The sequence below is a fragment of the Meleagris gallopavo genome, chromosome 1, assembly GCF_905368555.1.
Source record: "Meleagris gallopavo chromosome 1, MGAL_WU_HG_1.1, whole genome shotgun sequence".
NCBI classification, from domain to species: Eukaryota; Metazoa; Chordata; class Aves; order Galliformes; family Phasianidae; genus Meleagris; species Meleagris gallopavo.
Genome location: NC_139404.1, coordinates 35,799,886 through 35,823,089, shown reverse-complemented (window position 1 = coordinate 35,823,089; position 23,204 = coordinate 35,799,886). Strand labels below are relative to the sequence as shown.

At 39.7% G+C, this 23,204-nt stretch overlaps 1 protein-coding gene across 1 annotated transcript in view; it reads right to left on the bottom strand.

Moving 5' to 3' along the window:
• The window catches only part of LGR5 (leucine rich repeat containing G protein-coupled receptor 5), an 87,648-nt gene extending 67,720 nt beyond the window's left edge, over positions 1 to 19,928 (bottom strand). Inside the window, exon 1 of the mRNA XM_085221325.1 lies at positions 19,499 to 19,928. Coding sequence (XP_085077451.1) covers positions 19,499 to 19,713 — 215 coding nt within the window. The 5' untranslated portion in view covers positions 19,714 to 19,928. The remainder of the gene's footprint in view (positions 1 to 19,498) is intronic.
• Positions 19,929 to 23,204: the final 3,276 nt, after the last annotated feature.

Genomic DNA, 23,204 nt, shown 5'->3' with positions numbered 1-23,204 from the left:
GAACTATACCTGAAGGCCAGTTCTTGCATCTTCTTTTATCTACCTTACTATCAACCTATATGGACTAGTGCCCCCCACTTTTTTTGCTATCAGCTGAAGAGACTTCACACTTTTAAGTATGAGCTACAGCATGGATGTGATCTAACAGATCACCTAAGTTCAGCCCAACTCACTGCAAAACTAATCTGAAGTGTGTCACACTGCCTAAGCAGCAGGGTTTTCCCAGATCAAAACTGGCCCCTCTCCATACCCCGAGTTACTGTGTTAATAATATCACAATTATGTATTTTGAAGATTTCTGGAGGAACTATGCCACTGGTCTCTTGTAAGCTGGGTCAGATTTTTATCTCTGGGCCACTCCGTGAGGTGCCTTAGAGTATCCTGTCTGTCTTCTAAATACTTTCCACACTGCAGGGAATGCGCTTCCTGCACTGATCAGCTCTTTTTCACCCCATGGGGATATGTCAAACAACCTGAAGTACCCTAACTCGCATGAGTTAAGTATGTGTGAGCAGCTAAATGCTGCATTAAAATACAGAGAATCAATCTAGTTGACTAAACATAGAGCCATCTGAAATAGTCTTAAGTTACGTGAGATATCCATGCAAGCCTGGCAAACATAACATTATGATCTACAACAAGACCAGCTGCCTTTTGAAGACACAGCTGAAGACCAGGCAGGATACCCTAAGGCAAATCAAGTGCAATAGTTACTTATGCTTTGGCAATTACACTGAATTCTGAGATTGGGATTCACACTGTCCTGCCAGGTAAGGTTAGACTCAGTGTTTTGCTGATGGTTTCCAGATGGTCAGAACACAAGGCAGAGTTCACACCTCTTTCTAAAAAAATCTGTGTAGATGTTACTCCAAATGTGTGTTGAATCCTTCGGGACTAGAAATGAGTGGTATTGCAGAAGAGTGAAGTGTTCCTTGTAAAACTTTATCTGTACACTACAAGAGTTGGATTTCCAGATTGCCATGTCATTTAAAAAAAACCTTGGCCTTTTATTGGAAGAAGGATGACTTTCAGAACAAGGGCCAGTGTTTTTCGAATGTAGGAGTCATAGATCCTTTTATTTCCTCCTAGTTTTTATTCTAAATACCCCAAGGACTTAGGAAGCTAATTCTGTGCAGCTCAGAAAAAGGGAAAAAGCAATCTCATCCTTCCTCTGATTTGTGGATAAAGAGCTGTAGGCATCTGTATTCTAGCTTGCATTGTACAGAAAATGTGATATAATTTAAAGTTCTGAGACACAATTGCTATCTCTTCTCTTGGAAGGACCAGATGTGCATCTTCTGTCCAGCAATAACCATGAATGATATACATTGGCAGGGATGGTGGAGGTGAGAATTTTCTGGGCAGGAACATCTTATCTGACTTGAAGTAATTACATGCTTACCACTTCCTCCATCTAATTTTTCTTTTTATACAGTAATATTCAATTATGGAGTAGTTTTCAAAAAAACCCCTAAAGAAAGAGTAAGCTACTATTTAGAATTTGAAGAGGTTGTAAAAAGAGAGAGGAACTGATCTTGCTGTGGCAAGCAGGATTGTGAAACTGAGAAGAAAATCCAGGCCTGATTGTCAGATCACCTACGGGATGACACTGCCTCCTCAAGCATAAACAGTAAATATTCCCTGGCTAACCTCAACTCTCAGTAGTGCCTCAATGAATGTATCTACATTTTGTTGCAATTCTTCCATCAGTTTTTATTTTTGTGACCATGTTCTCACGTTCAAACTAACATAGCTTTTGCAGATGACATAACATGGGTTGGGATACAAGTACTGCAGATGTTTACAATGCCAACATTTTGTAGAAGATAAAAAGTCAACCAAAAACTTTGTTATCTATTTCAGTTTAAGAGTGACATCATACAGAAATATACTTTTTTTTCCCCTCACAAACACTATTCAGTGCATCTTGCTGGCAGGGAAAATTAATTTTCCAAACTCAGTCTTTAAAGGATATTATTTTTTTTAATAGGAGCGTCTTTGAGACAGAACATATGCCCCATTTTTTCTATCCACACCATAAAATGGTTTTCCCATTCATCATAAATAGCTGTTTTTGGTTTTTTTTTCTTTCCCTACTAAAGCTTTTATAGGGCCTACCTCTGTATTTTAACTGGACCTGACATAGTGGATTCACAGTACTGATTATGGCTGTGGACTGCAATATAACTGAAACAGAAATGATAAATAGAATCCTTATGCTTATCTGACTTTTAAATATAACTTTCAGTATATAAAGATGTAGGTGGATGGAAGCAGGCTGGCTGTAGCTGCTTGCTGAACTACTCGATTCTGAAAAATGGGGAAGCCTAAGGGAAGATCCTTAACCTTCCTTTAGTACAGCCTAAGGTTACACGATTTTTCTCCGCATTATTATTGCTTAGCACAAAAATATATGTGCAAATGCGAGGCCTTAAGGTTCGTCTTGGCCCTGCAAGGAAAGGGTTTCAACTCCAATGCCCTCCACACAATACCTTCTATATCCTTGTAAGACACATTTGTCGAAGTGAGATAGCTAAACACTGAACAAAGCAGTTCAGCGATTTCTTCTAAGTCATTTAGAGATCTGCTTACAATAATAGGCATATTACAGACAGAATGTCAGACTATTGATTGGCAGCAAGCTTCCAAAATGAGAGGTGCATATATTCTTTGAAGGATTCTTATTATAATACTAGTTAGGCTGGTTAGTAAGTATTTCCAGAACAGTCTTCGTTTTAAAGACAGGGATTAAAAGTGGAAGATTCTGTAACCCATGAACTTCATTCAGTAAGATTGCATGAGTGACAACTGTTTGTCTGGGTTAAGACTGCAGGATCATGCCCTGGCATTTCATGCTGATTGCATGTTAATGCTTTTAGAGCGAAACTTAACCTCTTTCAGGGCATCCTGATTTATACTTAAATATAATAGTTGAAGCCAAGGAGAAATAGAATAACATCTCCCAGAAAACCTATCTGAGTTCTGCCATACCACATGCACTGGGCTGACAGCCACAGCTAGGCCTGCAGAGCTGCTACCTACCTGAATCAGGAATCAAGATGTCCAGCAATTTGGCTTAGGCTATGGCTTTTTTGCTTTCACTTTGTGGGATTAAAAACCCTCATCTGTAAGTCCTGTGTCAGCAGTAGATCCAACCTTTAATTAACTACTGAATTATTCTACGATGACTATGGAGAAAGACACCAAAATGCCTTGGGAAATCAAACAGCATCCTTAGAGAATGACAGATGCACTGTTTATGAAGGATAATTCTTTCCCATAAAGGAGAACAGAATCTAAATATTCCAAAACTCAAGTTAAACCGATCTTCAGAAACTATTAGCTGCACAGCATTACAGATCACAGCGTACAATGATACCCTGCCTCACAAAACCACCTTAATCAGGGCCTCTCTCTTATGGCACCATCCTATTTTCAAGTAACAATGCTTTCAAATGAGCCGAAAAGATGTACTTTGCTCCCACCATTACAATTTCTGCTCTTCCTTTCTTCACTCCTTTCAAAAACATGAAAGCATTGGATTGCTAATTACTTTTATCCAGCCTATAGGAAAATTAGTTTATCTTCCTGATCAAAGCAAATTAGGCAGATCATGGCTGATTAGAATGCAACAGTAAAATCTCCATACTTTCTATTCCACCCCCTTTTCTCTCAGAAACAGGGCCTGTGTCAAATATGTAGGTATTTCCCACGGCCAGTCTGGACTCTGTTTCCAACAGGCTCTGAGGCCGGGACAATGGTTCTTACACAGACACTGAAGTTCTTTAGTTCAGTCATTGTGCACGGAAAGAACTGGTAACCCCTCAGCTAGCATTTGATGAAACATCTAGATTTACATATTTCCCTAATTGCATTTTTTGAATGTGAGTGAGATTTATCTGACCAGAGTTAAATGCTTCCTTTATTCTACTACCCAAAATACAAATCTATACACTGCAGGCAGAGTTGCATTTGGTTCTGACCCCATCACTACAACTTTGGTTTTCACTATAGTGGGACGAAGCATTGTCTACCTTAACTTCTCATAGCACAACCTAAAGAATGGCTTGGCTAGATGCTTTCAAGGTCCCTGCTACATTACATTGCAAAACTGGATGTTACTCCTTCTAAGTAATTGCTTTAAGCAGCACTTTCTACCATTCAAGTATCTTACGATTCACTTTTTGCCTTTCATAACTAGTTTCCCTTCAACTTGTGTTCTACGGCTTTAACAGATGAAAGCCAAGCTATACCGCTACTTTATTTATAACCAATTACTATAAATTAACAGTAAATCTCACATTTAGCTCCATTTAAACATCACTATGCAGCTGCCCATTTGAAAATAAAATGGTTGCCTTCTTTCACTTCAGTGGGCACAATACAAAACATCCATTGAGCTATTCCTTTATTGCAGCTGCCAATGCCCAGCCGACTTTTAACAAACCAACCAAGCGTAATAACAATGCAGCTGCAACATTTTATGGTATTTCTGTTAGTTCTCTTTTGAGACTGAAGGTGTTAATTAGGAATCAAAGAATACAACCCTGCCAGCTTTCTTTCACAAACTATGCACTGGCCACTGCAGTTTTCAGAAGAAAAATAAATCTAATAAAGGGACAAAAATGTTGTTTGTCACACCAGTAACGTGTATTTAAGATCCTTTGATCATGAGCTTTTTATGTAGTCTTGTCAGACAGGCTGAAAATATTTTTTCCTCTCTTTTCTCCTTTCTTTAGGCTTTTCTGAATACTGATTCTAGGGTTGTCTGGCAAGGTGAAAAACCCGATAGGCACTGGAATGCTCTACAGGTTAAAACGGCTTTGCTAAGTAAGCCAGCCTCACATCAGATCAAATCAAAACTGTTCACTTTTTTGATTCAAGTGTAAATTGTTTTGGAACACAGATGATCTGTTCCTATTATACAGCTTACTAGTTCTGTCTATCATTTAGTATTTCAAACATTTTAATGGCTGTGTGTATTTAATATTAATGTATCAATTATTTGGTGGAATCTCATTTTAAATTCTCAAAAATGAGAGTTTGCTGGAAGATGTAAAATATCCATTACATACATTTTTTTCATGTGTACCGTAAGATATATGTATGCTATATTTTATTTACACTTACTAACTGTAATCGTATTAGAGTATCATATATTCAAAGGCAGCAGCATGAAATCATTACCTTTAATCTTTAGTCAAAGTTAAAACCTTAAAATAGGTTTATGAAGTTAGCACAACTGAGAATTAGTCAAGCTTGCTAGCTTACGCAGCAAGAGCTTTCACTCTTGCCAAAATCGTGCCAAAATCCATTAATCCTGCCAGAGAATGGCAGAAAGAAGTTCTGCTTGTTGGTTTAATAATAATGAAATGTACATGCTCTTAAGGCTACCTGCAGAGTCTTCTGAACTGCAAAACAAATAAAGTCAATTTTAAGAAATACTTTTTACAAAGAGATAAATAATAGTTTTCTTTGCCTTAAACACTACGTAGGAGGCTTCAAAATACAGCTTTGTTCATCTTGTTAGACTTTTAATGCAAATCCTTATCATGTTATATGTATAATATATATATAAAATGTGATTACAAAATATATTTGGTACAAGCTTGATTTATATGCTTTATTACCTGATATAGCTATGCACGTTTTCTTCTTTCAGCATAGAATCTCCTCATACAAAAGCAGAAGAAACCAAAACAGACTTTTTTTGTAAGCTGTGAAGAGTAACAGATTTAGGATTTTCTAGAAAGGCAAGTTTCTTATGAAGAAAAACAATTTAGGTGGAGAGGTGCTCCAAGAAAAAGGGCCTTTGATGGTGCCAGCACGTGTCTATTACCAGGTCTTCTTCAGAGAGACTGCCAGCCACATTTAAACAATATAAAATATAAAAATTAATGTAAAAATAAATATTCTAAGTCCCAAATATTTGTAAGAACTTCTTTCCCAATCTGCATACAAGCACAGAAATATATTTGTCTTCTACCAAATGTAACTTGCAAAGGCAATCTTCTGATATCCATTCTTTGTCTTATCTGATAATATCGTATAAAGTGAGATGAAATTCAGACAAAATCGCTAGAAACTTCTTATAAACAATCCCTTCCTAGATCTGAAATAGTAATCTGAGAAGCTTGAGTAAGCTATTAGCTTTCCATTGTAAGACATCTCCTTCCCATTTTAATAGTTTGAAGATTGAAGGGATAAAAATCTTAAAAGCAGTACTGGCACTTACAGATGCAGATAGCAAACACAGGCTTACTGGGAATGAATCTGGCATTGAGTAGATAATATGGAGGTAACAGTCCCCACATTTGGATTACTTGATATCACACCAGTTACACCATGATCTGTCTTTCCCTCCAAATACAAAATAGGTAGGTCTGTATCTGTGTCCAAAACTACATCATTGTCTAACTTACTAGAAAACATGATATTCTAGTATCTAATTAATCTAATAGAACTAATCTATCTAATAGAACAACAGAAGTATTTTTCCTTTGACAAAATGAAATATTCAAACACTGATAAAAATTACAATGATTCTTAAATCATAGAATGGCCTGGGTTGAAAAAGACCACAGTGATCATCTAGTTTGAACCCCCCTGCTACGTGCAGGATCACCAACCACCAGACCAGGCTGCCCAGAGCCACACCAGCCTGGCCTTGAATGCCTCCAGGGATGGGGCATCCACAGCCTCCCTGGGCAACCTGTTCCAGTGCATCACCACCCTCTGTGTGAAAAACTTCCCCCTAATATCTAACCTAAATCTCCCCTGTCTCAGTTTAAAACCATTCCCCCTTGTCCTATCACTATCCACCCTCGTAAACAGCCATTCCCCCTCCTGTTTATATGCTCCCTTCAAGTATTGGAAGGCCACAGTGAGGTATCCCCGCAGCCTTCTATTCTCCAAGCTAAATATATCTTTATATATTTTACACTTCATACTGAGGATAAGAATTTATAAGCTTCTGTACAGAGCTTCTGCACCTTATGGAACCATTGCAGCTGAAGTAATTAACCAGAAGATGCAAGTATTTCCATTGGCTTGCATTTGTTTGTCTCCAAAAAACAGACAATACTATGTGTAATAAATCCAATCATTTTAACAGAGACTTCTGTCTAGAATTAGCAAACCTTGTTGTTGTTGGGTCTTCTATACATGATGGCTTACGAGTACAGATTCAAGTCTGTTAAGATTCAAGCAAAGCCAATAATTTCAACTACAGAACTAAATCAATAGATCTGGCAGATATTGTTCATTTCTAACAGAACTTGGGAACAGTGCTTCACTGACTTCTCCCAGCTGTGGATCAGTGTGAACACAGCTAATGTGCCTTTCAGGACCAGACTGGCAGTGGTACATGACAAACATCTTCAGAAGTTGATGGAACAAATTCATGTTCCTGCTTGACAGTTCTGAAGAGTGGAGCTGCTCCTAGGATAGCTATGGGATAAGCTGCCTTTAAGCATTTTCTATTTTCTCTGTGAATTGTAGTACTGTCCTAAGTAACCTACATTGGGTAGGAAATATTAGCTGTAAAAAAATGCAGAAGAAATTTCTAGCTTTCCCTGCCAGATCTGGCTTTTTAGAAGCAGCAAAAGCTCTACTCCAGTATCCCTTATAGGACTCTTCTTAATCAGTATTCTTAATCAGCATCTTTCAAAATCAACTGTATGTTGTATTTTGTGAAATACTGAAAGATCAGCATGAGGTACAGAATTGGTATAAAATCAATCTTGTATTCCTTTCAAAATATAACTCAGCCTTGTGTATATGCTTCCATGCTGACATCTCAAATGTTTTTATACACAGTGTGAAGTTTACCTGTTTTTTGGAGGTTTTTTTGGCCATTGTTTATGAACAGTATTTCATGGTCAATCTTGTTCTTTTGTTTCTCTAGTTAAAATTTTTATCCACCAATTATGTGTCATATGTTAATACTCCAATGTATTATATCAATGCAATTTGTGCTCTGAGTGCTCTTCAGCAATTTTAAATTAGTGTATGATCCCATGCCAGCACAAAACAACAATAAAGCTAACCATCACCTTACCTATTACACCATATAACTAAGTAATTTTACTAAATCCAGTGGTCTTTGTCAACAGATTGCAATGAATATTAAATAAATAAAGTTATCAGGAAACAGCATTCATGTTTTTACATGAGCTGCATTATCTATTCAGATACATCTTGATGCAGAAGTAAAGATTGAGTTTGAATTTAGAAACGTTGATAGGATTCCTTTCTCCACACTTAGATCCTCATGCACTGAGATCATAGAGTAACAGAACCTTTTGAATTGGAAGGGACCTTTAAAGGTCATCTAGTCCAACTCCCCTGCAGTGAACAGGGACACTCACAGCTAGATCAGGTTGCTCAGAGCCCTGTCCAGCCTGACCTTGAATGTAACCAGAGGCAGGGCATCCACCACCTCAACTATTTTTTTGTACTTGCCCTGATGTTTTAGAAACTATTCAAAGCTCTTTTAACTAGAAGTGAAAAACATGTATGTATTACATCATTAAAATACTAAAGAATGATACACTCTGAAACAGCATTGTAGAATCATCATAGTACACAACTTCAAAGCCTATTTTTTTTACTGTAACTACTGAGAAATTCCACCTCCATCAATTTCAACTACATCAATAATTCTGCCGTAGTACATAAAGAAAAATTTTGAGTTCCCTTTGTTCTGTGTCATCCTCCCCACCTGGAACAGCCCTGGGCTGTTTCTTTCAGGTCAGCTTACACAGTGGTGAGCCACGTGTTCCCAAAGTGCACCCGAGGTCACTGCAGTAGCAACAGGCCTGCTCTAATTGCACCCAAGGGGACCAATGCAGAAGTTTGCCTGTCACACTGCTGAACACCTCAGCCTGTCTAATAAGCCAGGAGCTGCTCCATCAGTCAAAAAGCCTACAAACATACCAGATGTTTGTCAGACAGAGTCACACTAGAGAGTAATGGTCTGAGGCATTTTGTTGTGATGGACTTGATGGCATGGAGGAACACTCAGATTAATGTCTAAATGTGGCATTAAATGTTAGATTACCAAATGTTTTATATTTTCAAATTGCTTCTGATGAACAACACTATGTTGCTGTCAGCAAACAACAAATAGAAGGCATAGGGCACCTCTGATTTTGTTTCACGCTGTTACAGCTTGATATATATTTCATTTATCTTTAATTTTAGTAATGGTATTACTGACTGAAGGAACGGAGGCATAGTGCTGTGTTGCTACAAAGTATTTTTTTCTTGTATGTCTTCCTGTTATTGTTCTCCTGTGGCCAGGACAGCCAACCATTACTGAATTCATACTATTACACGATGATACACTTATTTCCTTATGGTCTAATCTTGATCAGAACAACCACCTTAATGCTATCTTATAAAAGCGGGAAACACTTTTAATGGAAGCCCTCAATGCTGTGATAAACAAAACCACTAATGAATATAATTTACAATTAATTACTCTTATTGTGTTCTCAGGCAGTTATTCATTCACCAAATATGAAGAACAAATCCGTTTACATACTCGACACACAGTGATATTTGGATAAGGATTAGACTCGCTGTGACCCAATAGGACGTACTACAATAGAGCTAACTGACATTCCAGGAGCTCAATCCATATAATCACAAGGAGATGCTATTTTAGCTTCATTGGGAACTGAACTGCTTCATAATTAGTTTTCACAAGCCCTTATCGGAACAGATTAACTAGTGGTATGTTGACAGCATGCAGCATTTCCCTATATGCTTCCCACACAGAGATATAACAGTGAATATAATACTATCCAGCAAATTTGGATATTGCAAATTCTTTATGAAATCTGATGCTCTTACAGCAGTGCCCTATGGTCAGACAGGCAGGAACACAGGGCTACGTGCCTGCAAGATGCTATAGTCATGATTGATGATAAATGTAGAAAACAGACCACATCTGGCTTCAAGTTTACAGGATTCTTCACAGATGACTGGAGATAGCCATTAAAGGCTGAGGCACCAGTATGTGGACAAATGTGATTTGATAACTCTATTTGGTGGGATGATATCTGTCCATAATAAACATAACAAAAGCATCATGGTGCTATGTAAGCATCCTCTTAAAAAAAAAAAAAAAAAAATCTGTTGCATTTTCCACTGAATGCTATCATTCAGCAACAGAAAAGACTGAAATATAAAAGAAAAATCTCACCTTCCTCAAACTGCTGAAAAATCTGTATAGTTGATCACAACTCTATGACACAATGAAACTTTCCTGGCAAAGTACAGATCCTGATACAAGCAAGACAGAAATGATTACTTGGTTGCACATCTATTTTTTTTTTTCCTTAAAATAATTTTGACTTCTATTTGTTTCATAGACAGATACCCTGCACAGTAATGACTTTTCCTTCAAGAGCTACCACATTATGACTAAAATATTTTAATTTAATTATATTAATACTTTCCTAAAATCTATGAATTTTTCAAACTGAATTTGTGTTAGCAGTCCTAATTCTAGAGAATCAAGTTAGCTCCATCAGTATAAGTAAAGAAAAACCTACCTGAGGTCTTCCTTGGCATAAACATTAAATTACACACACGGATGGAATAACATATAGAGATAAATCTGGCACTGGGTTTTTTTCCCCCATTCTCTAATGATTTTTTTTTTCCTAATATTCCACTCAGAAAACCCTAGAAATACTGTTAGTATGATATTCTCCTATATATATCTGTTTCTACACAATGTTGGGTTTTTTTTTTCTATACCAGATTATTTTTTCCCTTAATCAGTATTTAGCAAGTATTTAGAATTTAAAAATAAAAACGCATCTACTTCAAGATTTCCAGAATCTACTCTGTTACCCTCCTTACTGTCTCTGGTCTTCAGGCAGAGAGGATGTTCCACGATGCTTGTCTTGCCCTTTATTTTCACATCTTCTGTCTTAGCCAGAAATATTCTGGCACTCAGCAGTTCACACTACTCTACGTATGTACAGGCAACAGGTCAGATGAGTAGACTGTATGCTGTGAAACAGCTTTTCCATATGCTATTCTCAGCATTGTGAGCTTTCACACCATCCTTTGTCAGTGCTGACCTAAATAACACCATGTGAACACCTCATCTTGTTCCCAACTGCACTTTCACAGTGCCCCATACTCAAAACAAACAGCAGCAGCACTGCAAACCCATACTTTTCACCCCACTACAGCCATACTTATGTGTTACTTCCAGTAGATCCAGTTAGTCACACACCTTTCAGGTAATAACTATGCCAAGGTAACTGTACCCTATGAAATCTTATTGCTGACACCTGGCACAAATGAAAACCGTGATTTCCAATCCTGTCCCAGGGGTTTAAAGTTAGTTGAGCTGCCTGATGAGAGCCACATTTCACTGCTCCACAGCTCCAATACAGACAGATTTCTGGGCTACCTGTTGCCTTCTCTTCACAATGCACTTGTAATGCCTTTGTTAATCCCTTTGAAATAGTGTGTGCCTGTTGCAGGTTAAATTCAATACACTGAGGCTTTATACAGGGACACCCCAGGACTGCAGTTTACTCCCTGAGACCTTTGTCAGGTCACAAAGTTGAACCTGCACTTCTTTTGGCCTTTTTCCAAATCCTTGTCTTTGTACAACTTCAGCATGAGCGCAGGCAATACTTCCAAACATATGGATCCTGTATTTTTTTGTCAGCAGGTCAAATATTGCTTTCAGATGCCTGCATAGATTTTACTTGTTGCAATAAGAATTGTATATATATCACTGATTTGAGACCACGTAAGCAACCATGAGCAAAACTGAAAGGGAGATGTACATATACACACACACACACACAAATCCTCTGGGATTTCACCTAGTTTTACCATGTCATACTCACAATTAGCACTTCATTATGTGTTTTTAATCTATTGATCTCCAGCATTTATCAGTCACTACCAAATTAGTTAAACTCAGATGTAGATAGCTGTCTAACCCATGCAGTAAGATTGCAGAATTGCTGCATGACTTGCTTGAAGTTGTAAATTACTTATGACCATAGTCAGCAGCAGAACCCAAAGGTCTCACTATCTGGATCCTGGCTATTGATCACATTCCGTTTTTGCAGGAGCAGTTCCTTCTCTTTCCTCATGCCTCCAAAATGGCAACCTCTGTGAAGCAGGGCATTTAAGAAACGCTAAACTTACTGGGCTGAGACCCAAAGGCAAGTTACTCATCAAGGTGGTTTACAACAGGTAAATTTCAGAGATGGGTGAGAGAGAGCTTTGTCTTATCTTGTTTCCTTTGCCAGCTATGACCTACTTCTCCCCACAGGGTACACAGAGACTCATTTACAAACTCAGTGAATGCCAAATCAGTGCAGTTACACTTCTCTTAGTGCTGACATCATCTCACATCTGCTCTCTCATTCACTAAGACTAGCATTTATATTATCGCAGGATCCAGAAGACATGGTGTAACTGGCATTATAAGATGCTTAGTGCTGCAGAAACAAGAGCTAGGGAAGTTTTATTTCTGTCTAAACACTGGTGCTATAACTGTTTAATCCTCTAGCAAAATGGATCAAAGTGTTTCGTAAATGAACTAATAGCAAAAAACATAAACAAAATAGAAAAGTATTAGCACTAAACAGGCAGTGCTGAACACCATCTTTACACTCCCTTCGTAAAAAGCCTCAAGAAATTATTGAACAGGTTTTATTGGCATAGTTATGTATCTATAAGCACAACAAAAGTTCTTAAGATGAAAAGGGTTAAATTTATACACAATCATTATACAGATTAAGTCTAAATCCCACAAATACTTCTGCCTTACCCAAAAACTTCATTCTTGAGTGACATTAGTAAGCATGGTTACAATCAATAAAAAAAGAAACATTTATTCAAGCTTCTGCAAGAGACTTTGTGAGATGGAAGAAGCATTTGTTTCTACTGCAAGGTGCTGATATGCTTTGGGCACACTGTTAAAAAAGTATCTACCCACCTGTCAGGAGTGTCCTATCCCCAGCCAAAGTGATTCCCGCTTCTCATGAAATACTATCATATAAAATATTTCAGCAATAGTTATAAAAAATCTATTCATAACATTGCTTACTTGCAATTACATAATTGTTGAAAGATAGTGCTTTTCACATTAAATTATGTATACATTTTATATAAAACTTAAAAAAAAAAAGAAAAAAAAAGAAAATACAGGCTTTTAGGTTCTTTATGATATACCTAATGTTTTAGGCTGTGCAGCGAGACAGTTTCTAAGAACACTGCAATAAAACTATGTCACGCAAATGAATTCATATTTGGGGAAGGTGAGAATTGCTTTAAAATTACACAAGGCCTTGCTCCTACAATCATTTGCACATGTGATTTCAGTGGAACCACTCCTGACACTACAGTTAAGTATCCGAATAAGTATTTGCAGGACTGAAGCCAAATTATACAATCAGGCCCAAACTAAGAGTCCATTTGTTACCAATAAAGTCTTGAGAGTGGTTGATTATTACAATTATCACTGCTGGATAACAATACGCTTTTGAATAATTACTTTTGCAGCACTGTCTAGACAGGACACTGCTCTTTTCCTAAAGGTGGCCACTGACTCCAAAACCTAAAGCTCGTAGCTAAAAAAGTATAATAAAACATAGCAAAATCATAAATCTTAAGGTGATACAGAATGCGCTGTCTCTGCAAAGACCTTATCAAGCTGGGGACATCCTGTACTAGTTCCTGGGGATCTGCACTGCTATCCCACTCCTTTCCTGTTCAGAGTAACAGGTGGTGGTTGTATCTAATTGTGGTGGTTGTACCTTGTACCACTGGGCTTGTGCTCTCCCCGATTGAACAATTGCTTGTCTCCAAGCAGCAGCTGATAGGTCTTTCTCAGCTCAATAGAAAAGAGGCTCCAGGATGGAATTCAGAATGAGTGCTGCTGCTTTAATACTCATTCTGAGGTCTCTAGTTCAAAAATTCCAAGCTGTTGCCCATAAGCTTTTAGAAAACAAAACACAAAACCATGCTTGGATGAAAAAGAGGGGTACCATGAGTTACTCTCACATAGTATAAGGTGCTCATTGTCTTCGCTTTGTGCAGTTTTCATCTAAATCTCCATTCCGAAAGAGAGAAGTGGACTATACTTCTTCAGTGAGCAAGAGCAATACCACTTCAGACCCTGCCCCTCCCCAGCTACATTTATTTCTTTTGCAATTCTCCAGGCATTAACTTTCCCACACCTGATCAGCAGAAGAGCACAGACATTACTCAGGCCTCCTCAGCAAACAGCACAGAGTGTGTAGCATAAGGATTTGCCACTTGAATTGCTAAATCTCTGAGGAGTAAGCACGCTTTGATCACATCTCATTCTTTTTTAAAGACGTTAGGGTATTTTCTTTGAGCTGAAGTCTAAAGCTGTTTTGGTATGTCAGAAACACCACATCATGTTCTGCCCTTAGTCAGTTTACTCGGAGCCAAAGGAACCACACCTTATTTACCATGATTTTTACTGGGAAAAGAATCAGATCTGCTGGACAGTTCAAGGAAGTAAATGAAAGAAAATACCATAAAATGCATTAATCGAGACCACTTAAATGACCAACAGAGAATTAGGAAAGCAGTGCATGTGGATGAAATATTATCTTTGGCCAGCAAACACAGAAAAAAAAAAAAAAGAAAGATCTAGACAGCAAAACTAGTAGCAATTTTATACATTTGGAAGACAAATCATGTCAGAGCAAAGACTGGGTTAACAAGGGAGCACTTGAGGGAAGTCTAATCTCTGCTGGCATGCTGGCTGGGAAGGTCAGCCTGGAGCACGCGTTCCCAGCTGGAGTCGGGCCCCCTCTGCCCGGCCAATTGTCCCGTGCACTTCAGACACCAAACCGAACTGAAGGTGCCTCCACCCTGCCAGCTCCTTGTATTCTACCAGCCTAAAGAGAGCTTCCTTTTCCCTGTCAATTTATGCAGCATTTCCACGCAGTAAATGCTACAAAGGAGAGAGGTAGCGCGCGCGCCTTTCTTCCCCTCTGAGCAGCACAAGGCTGCTCAGCCTTTATACTGAGAGCAGTGTAAGGAGTTAATTTGAGCACCGTATTCTCAAGTGTGAAGAGCGACACTGTCAAACTCAATCTAAATTTTTTCACAAAGAAACTAGCTGAGAGTTGACACACTATGTTTTGAAATTTAAAGCAAGTCCCTTGGAAGCTGATGAACAGGAACATTAAATAGGCTGTTACTTCCCTGGTTTTCATGCATCTCTGATTTACCTACGCATACATTTTACCTCTCTATACCGACCATTGCCACTGAGCAGTGAGGAAAAAGGTCCTGTTTTTGTTTCAAAAAGGGAATGTAACACCAAATTCTAAACCCAGAATCTGGATTTACCTTCATCTCTCACTAGGACGAGACTCAGATTATGACCTGAAACCATGCGCTGAACATTTAACGTATTTCAACTAGAAAGGAGAAAAAATGGTTTATAAAGTTTGTAGCTATGTAAAGAAATCCTTTCTAAGGAAACACAGGCATTTTACTAGCAACCTAACACCTCAGACTTGTCAAGGGATCTGCAAGTTGCAAGACACTTTAAAGAGCTTGCTCCTGCTTAAGACGATACCTCGCTGTCTGATCTCCCCGAAACACTGCAGTCATTCCCATGGTACGTTAGATGAAGAGGTATACAGATCTTGAGTTTGCACTGTGATATTAGAATGTGATAATAAAATAGGGCAAGCTTACCCCAAAGAATCTGGCTTCATGTTTTTGTATATTCCCAACACAGAAGCCATCGTCTCATTTCAGAAGTGCAGATAATTTATGCAAATGTACTTTTTAACCTTCCAAGATAAATAATTTTTCTCCCAGAATTGTTTTTTTTAAATGTTGAGTTCTCTTAAACACTTTCAAAGACCCTCAAAAGCTTCAAGTGTGCTTTACAGGAATAATTACTATTAAATACAACATTATGGAAATGAATGAAACAGAAGGCCAAAGTTTATCCCAGGAATGTATTATAAAACTTATGATATTCATAGGCTTTACTGTAATACTATCAGTGTTAACATAGTTTTAAAAAAGAATATCTTTTTAACAAGTAATTCCTATAAAGGATTAACAATGACACAAACCAGATTTTTCTAAATGTTACTATGCAGATTTACAATGTACTCAAAAGTAGCATTTTTAAAATGTGATTAACACTTAGCTTAAAATACCGCATTAAGTAAATCATGATGGAAAAGGCAATGTACCATATCCTGTGATAGTTACACATGTATGCACACACATCTGTATCAATCCAAGATTGTAACATTATGAAAATATTCCACTTAAGAGTTTCTTGTTAAAGGCCTCATGGAAAGTTTCTGATCATGAAGAACACAGCAGCTGAACTGTCAGACAGCACTGGCATTTATGATTGATTTTCTTTTCTGTGCTACCCAACCATACGACAAAGACCCTCAGAATCTTTAAATACTATATTCTGGATTGTCATCACAAGAGATATGAAACAGTTTTTTTTAATATACTTGTCATATTAAATATTCTTGAACAGGAGTAGGCAAATCTTACGCTATTTTTAATGAGCAGTTATGTAGGAGAAATAGGCTGAGCCTGTGGTTAAAGAATGGAGTTAGGATAAAGCATTCTGGCTTTAATTACTGACTTTGTCATAAACTTTAACTTTGAGCAACCCCTTTTTTGCCTCAGTTTTCCACATCACAATAAACGGTAATAATACTTCACTAACTCACAGGCTTGGTTTGAGAATTAATGAGGTCCCATGTGCCACAGACCTGTAGATCCTGGCTTCTTCTTTTCACTGCGTACTGATAGGAAAGTGACATGTTCTTAATTTGAAACAGAGACTCAGTGCTGCCCTTCACCAGCACATGGAATTCACATTAATGTCAACAAGACTTGCGTTACATACACTGAGTACATTATTTAGCCTAGAAGCAAATGAAGAAGAAACGGCAAGAAACTCCTGGATTCTCCTTGTCTATTCTTAAAAAGTCTAACAGTTCATGGCAGCAGATACAAAACCATCAGTGAAATTATTTTTGATGGGGAAACAAGGATTGAAACTTTATATGAGAATGCGGAAACATACAACAGGTCCAGCTGTAGACTACATTTGGCTTTACTGCAAGAGCACCTTCATACAAAAAGTGGAATCTAGGCACCATGACATATCATCATCTGTACATGTTTGTCCCAGCATAAGACAAATGTGGCCTTGGCATTTGAAATTTTCACACAATATCCAGCATACAACAAGATATTGTTATCTTTTTTTTTCCCTATGCAAGTGAATGAGACATGAATGACAGAAATTCAGGAAAAAAAAAAAAAAAAAACAACCCTACAAAAACACAATTTTAGCATAAGGTAATACCACAGGCAGTTTTTGGCCAGATGTATACACTGTACTATGGGGGAATCTGCCACAGAAGATGTTCTTTGCTGGAAAGAGAGTTAATTTGAGCATAAAGCTTTAACCTCCTGCTTTATTCTAAAGCAAAAATTGTCACAACACAAAAAGACATTTCTCTTTTGTTCAGAAAACAAAACCAAAGGCAAAAGAATAAATCAAGAAGCAATTGGTTGGGCACCACAAAGCTTAAGGAAGGAAATATCTCTATAACGAGCAAGCATGTTTTAAAATATACCATTGCTTAGCCATCTAAAGAAAATGAATCTTGGCAGTTCTGTACAGAAGGCAGTCAGGAGCTACAGCTCTGCATAATTAGGCAATAATTAATCAATCCAAGAATAACAGCCTTGTAAGTGTGGATGCACCCGTGTATGCGGCAGTCTTTTACCCACTTGACTACCGCATGCATGCAAACAGTCTAGGTCACTTAGAAGTCTGCCTGCCCCGCAGTGGAGTTTTTACACTTCAAGGTGCATGCTACTGAGCAGAACAGAATTATTGACTGGAGAAGGACATTCTCCCACTAAAGGACAAGAGGATTGAGAAAACCAAAAGTGTGGAGCAGGTTATTAGTCTGCTTAGAAGCAGGTTGCTGGAGACACACAGCTTTTGAAGAGCAGATGTGCACAGCAGTGGTGTTTTGACATCATCATGCATATTTATGTTCTTTTTCTCTTCATAAAACAGTCAAACAGTAGGCTTTCAGAAGTTTGGTTTGTTTTGTGGGTTGGTTTTTTTTTTTTTTTTTCCCCTCCAGTTTTAGCATTCCTACAAGCAGTACTGAGTTTAGGGGATCTTCTTCTTGACACAGGACATGTACAATTTAAATACGTATGCCATTATACGTTCATTACCTATCTCTCTGGTAATGACTTTCCAAAGCACAAGAAAGTATTGAGTCATGTGTGTTCCCCAAATCCTCACCTGCTGCTTGAGAAACCAGTGAAAAATTCTGTGCGCATCTTAAAGACTGCATTTCAGTTGTGTGTAGCCAAGTTCTGCTGTGCTGTAAGCAGCCATTAAATACCATGGGCTTCCGCCTTTTAACGTTACTAATAGCTTTGACTTTGAAATGTTTAGGATAAAATAAGCTAAAATTGATCTTACGAAGATAAATTCCAGAAAAGTGCAGAAAGAAAAGGCTTTCAGTCGCACATCCTTTTTCAAAGCCACTATTTTCTCTCAACTAAGCTCTCTTCTAAAACACGTTTTATTGGTTGAATTTCATTTCTACCTTGCGTATGTTGTCACGTCTGTCATTTCTAGCCGAGTTCCATCCACTTTTCCGGATGCAACGTGTGTTCTATGCCCTCTGAAGCACAGCAGTGACAAGGTAGCTCAGAATTACCACATCAGGACCACACAGGCACGCAGCCCGGGGAATGCATCTTCACAGCAACTGCAGTAGCATGGATGTCAGCAGTCATACACAGGTGGACAAGACAGACGCAAGAAGTGCTGGATACAGAGAAGCATCCCACTAACAAGCTACTGGACACGTAGCCGCAAAGGACTGCGTGCAATCAGCACGAAGGGCACTAGGACACCATGCACCAGCACAAAACCAAGAGAGGCTTAACGACGAGCCCTCTCAAAAGCAAGCAAAGAAAGAAAGTTTCCATGGGATTATTACTGTTATTACAAGAAATGCAGCGGTTTTCTGTCCCGGCCGCCCCGCACGGCGCAGCGCAGCGCGGAGCTCACCTGGCGCCGGCGCGGGGCTCCCTACGGCAGTGCCCGGGGCACAGCGGCGGCTGCGGGACGGGCCCGGTCACCTGCCCGCCGCTCTCAGCCGCTAACCGCTCTTACACCGGCAGCAGCCGCAGCTCTCGGCGCTGTCCCGGGAAGAGAATTCAGAGACAACGTCCCCGCGGATCTAATCGAGTTTCTGCTGTTGCAACCGCTGTCAATTACCCTCCGAACGGCACATCGCATGGCGATCCTCTACAGGCACCGGAGCGGGCGCGGAGACAGCGAGAAGCCCATAAACGCCTTACAGCCCGCCCGCTGCTCAAACAGCCGCTTGGCACTTATGGAAGTCGCCCCCTCCCGTCCCGCACTTACAGGTAGGAGGTGAAGGCGCTGAGGTTGGCGGGCACGGCCGTCAGCCCCAGGTCGGAGCAGTCGGCGCGGAGCAGCATGCCCTCCTGCTCGCAGCGGCAGGGCGCAGGACAGCCCCGCGGCCGCTGCCCGCCGCCCCGCGCCCCCCGCCGCAGCGCGGGCAGGCAGAGCAGGAGAAGGAGGAGGAGGAGGGCGCGGGCAGCGCGGGACGTCGCCATGAGTCCCGGCTCGCGCGCCCCGCGGCCGGCTGGGCTCGTGGAGCTGCTGCGGCCGCCGCCGCCGCGCCGCTGTCTGTGGTAGCATCTCAGCTTACACGCTGCTTTAAAGCCCTGCGGCCGGCACCGCGCGCCCGCTGACGCCGCCCCAGCCTTGCCCGCCGTAGCGCGGCGGCCCTGCCCGCGTCGCCGTGCGAGCGAGCGGGCGGGCGGGGAGAGGCGGGAGGCGGGGGGTACCCGGGGCGGGGCGGCCGCGGCGCCTCAGGGCTCGCCTCAGGGCGGGAGCTCCCTCGGGGCAGCAGCTCCCCTCAGGGCAGCGGCGGGAGGGGAGTAGTCGTGAAATGGCGGTTGGCCCCCTCTTTCCCTCGTTCTTTTCCCTCAAAAACGAGGGAGTGGTGAGGATGGCAAAATTTTGAGCCTTTTTGTTGTGCCACATTGGTGTTGTGGTTGTTCTTTTTTGTCCCCCTCCAAATCACACCACAGGCTCCAGGCTTGGGACTCGCAACCAGATTAATAACCACGTTCCAGCCCAAGTCTTGTTTAAACTGGTGGCTGGATGGTTGGTCAAGCTGCTTGCTGTGCACTGCAGAGAATTAGTTAAAGGTTTTCAGCTATGCCGTCTCTGAATCTACAATTAAGTCTGAAATGAGAGCCTAATGAAAAGGCTGGCAAAATACTGTTTTTTACATACCACCCAGGTTCTAATTCCTATTCCCACCTCTGGACCATCATTGGATGTAACCTGAGCTGCAGAAGGACCTTGCACTGGAGCTCAAGTGCTCTACTTAAATTAATAAAGAAGGAATCTGCTGTCTTGCTCATTAGGCTGAATGCTTTGTCAATCTAGGCCTATGTGCTGGTGGGAAGCTTTCCCCAAGCATCACCTTATTCTAAGCTAATGAGAGCAGTCGTTGAAAGCACAGATTTACAGGAAAAAATGGCTAAGTAGAAAAATTCTGCAAGAATCAGCATGAAGTAGGGTGACCTTTTCCACTCCAAATCTCAGACTAACCATGCCTAGTGTCTCTGCAAAATAGCAGTAGTTCTGTTTCTGAACTGCATGGCAACTCTGCCTGTGACAACGGGTTAGCAATTGATGATCTTGAAGGTCCCTTCCAACCCAAACCATTCCATGATTCTATGTTGTGCTGAATAGATATGTGCTAATGGTTTGATAAACTCTGAATATTTTACTTTATTCTGGGGCAAAATAGTCTTTTTTAGGCATCTGTGCTTCATGACTTTAGAGTCACGAACATTCTCTGCCACAGGTATCAGAATAGTTTTAGTTAACAAAGAAGTAAATATTTCTCATAAGTGTAGGGAAATAGTATTTATATAACCTGAGGCTATTACATACATATTTTGTTTGTTCTAGAAAACAAGGCAAATGCTGTTAGTTCCTTTTCCACTGAGGATTTGATCCAGTTGCACAAGATATCTGAAAGTGGACAGATAAATTTGTAGTGAGAGTTTAACTTTAAAAATCCTCCTTTGAGTGTTGTTTATTTTTCATGAATACATTTGTTCTGCTAGTGACTTTCTTTGAAACATTGAATGTGCTTCTATTTAATTTAAAGAATTTTTGGAAGAAGAGTAACTGGAGGACTAAAAGAAGGATATGATAGGATTGGATATGGATAGTTCTTACTTTTGTGCTTTTAAATTAGACTTTACAGTTATTTTCTTTTCATCTTTTATTTTCTTACAGGTCCCTGATTCTCCACAAAGAGAAAAGGAAAAACATCTGCCGGTTTGGTAATGTTTTAGGAAGGTGCTGTTGTTCCAAAAGGCTGTTGAGACCCTAAGACTTTCAGCAGGTTCTCACATCTTGGCATGCAGTCTTAGTCACTTACTCTGCAGCCATCTTTGGATTTTATCAGGGTAGTAAACAAAACCCAAAGGGTTTTCAGCAAAACGATGTCCTGAATCTCTTCCTGTCTTCCTGATACTCAAACAAAGAAGCTGTCTTCTGATTGTAATAATGTGATGATCCTCCAGCTCTAAGGCTTATCAATAGAAAAGGCATTTTCCTGGATTGCTTGTGTACTAAGAAACAAAAAACATTATGTATTATATGCACACTAAAAACACACCAATTCATACAGTAGATAGATATACTTAATGTGTCTTTTGGGCAGATCATTAATTACAGTGGGACAAGCTTTAGATTTCATGTGAAAGTTGATTTTAAAGTACAGAACTATAAAAAGAAACTTTAACTGCTATTTCTGCTTTGGAAGCTTAAACTGGATGAACTTATTAAAAAAAAAAGAAAAGTAGTGTGCCTAAAGCATTTAACAATGGAAAGTTATACCTCATTCTGCAATGATTGGTTGTCCCAGCCAAAATGGAGTTTAAAACAGAAAGGGTAACAGATCCTGCACTAGCAAAGGTAGCAGCCAGTGCTTAGGTATTAAGGCAACTCCAGTACAGAGCCAAAGCAAAACCAAACCAAAACAAAAACAAAACAAAACAAAACAAAAAAACAATTGGGAAGGTTTATGTTTACAGTTGAACATACCATGTTTCTTCCTTTCTTGTCCATAGTAAGTACGCAGAAGGCAGTTCAACCATGTAGTTAGGCCATGGAAGAACAAAGCTGTTGTACAGAGTGGGATTTCTTTTTCTGACCACTGGGGGAGCAAATTCGTCATTGAGCATGTTGTAGTCCTTAGACTGAGACGGTTCATTAAGCAAGTGTGAAGCTCCATTAACCCTTAGGCTGTGCTACTGCAGGGCAGTGCTGGAGCTGCATGGTTATCTGTGCAGAAGGATTCTTTTCACTTTGCAGGACACCTGACTCATCCTTTTGTTCTGGCCAGCCTCGAGGGACTGAGTATGCCATTTCACAGAACTACAGAATCATATAATCATCAAGGTTGGAAAAGACCTACGAGATCATCCAGTCCAACCATCCGCCTATCACCAATAGTTCTCACTTAATAACTAAGTAACTATAGTTCTCAGTTGGTAACTATCACTATGTGGTGTTTTTATACATACAGCAAAGGCTGTATGCTATGTTCAATTTCATATTTACCTGTCAGTAAACATTCACACTTGCGTCCTGTAGCTTTCTTGTTTCAGTGAGAATCTTAAGCTAAAACATGTATTTACAATGTTCTTCAGACCAAGGCAGATGGCACCATTTCTGTTTTACATAATAAATGGAGAATGGCTAGGGCAGAGTCGCTCTTAGAACCTAGAAGAAATACAAAACTATAATTACCCTTGCTCTATTTACCACATGGCCACAACATGTCAATTGCAATGATATTATGGATTATGTGCCATTAACTTGTTTTTGTTCAGATTTTCATGCTACTTAGGGCATGCTCTGTCACGAATCTTTAGAAATCATCTTCTTATGTTGATTCTTTTGTTTGGCACACTGCCACCTAGCTGCAGTCTTCCCTCAACAGTTCTGAAGTTATGCTAAAAGCAAGATGGCACATTTGACAAGTGAAGCTTACTTGGATTTACCTGAAATA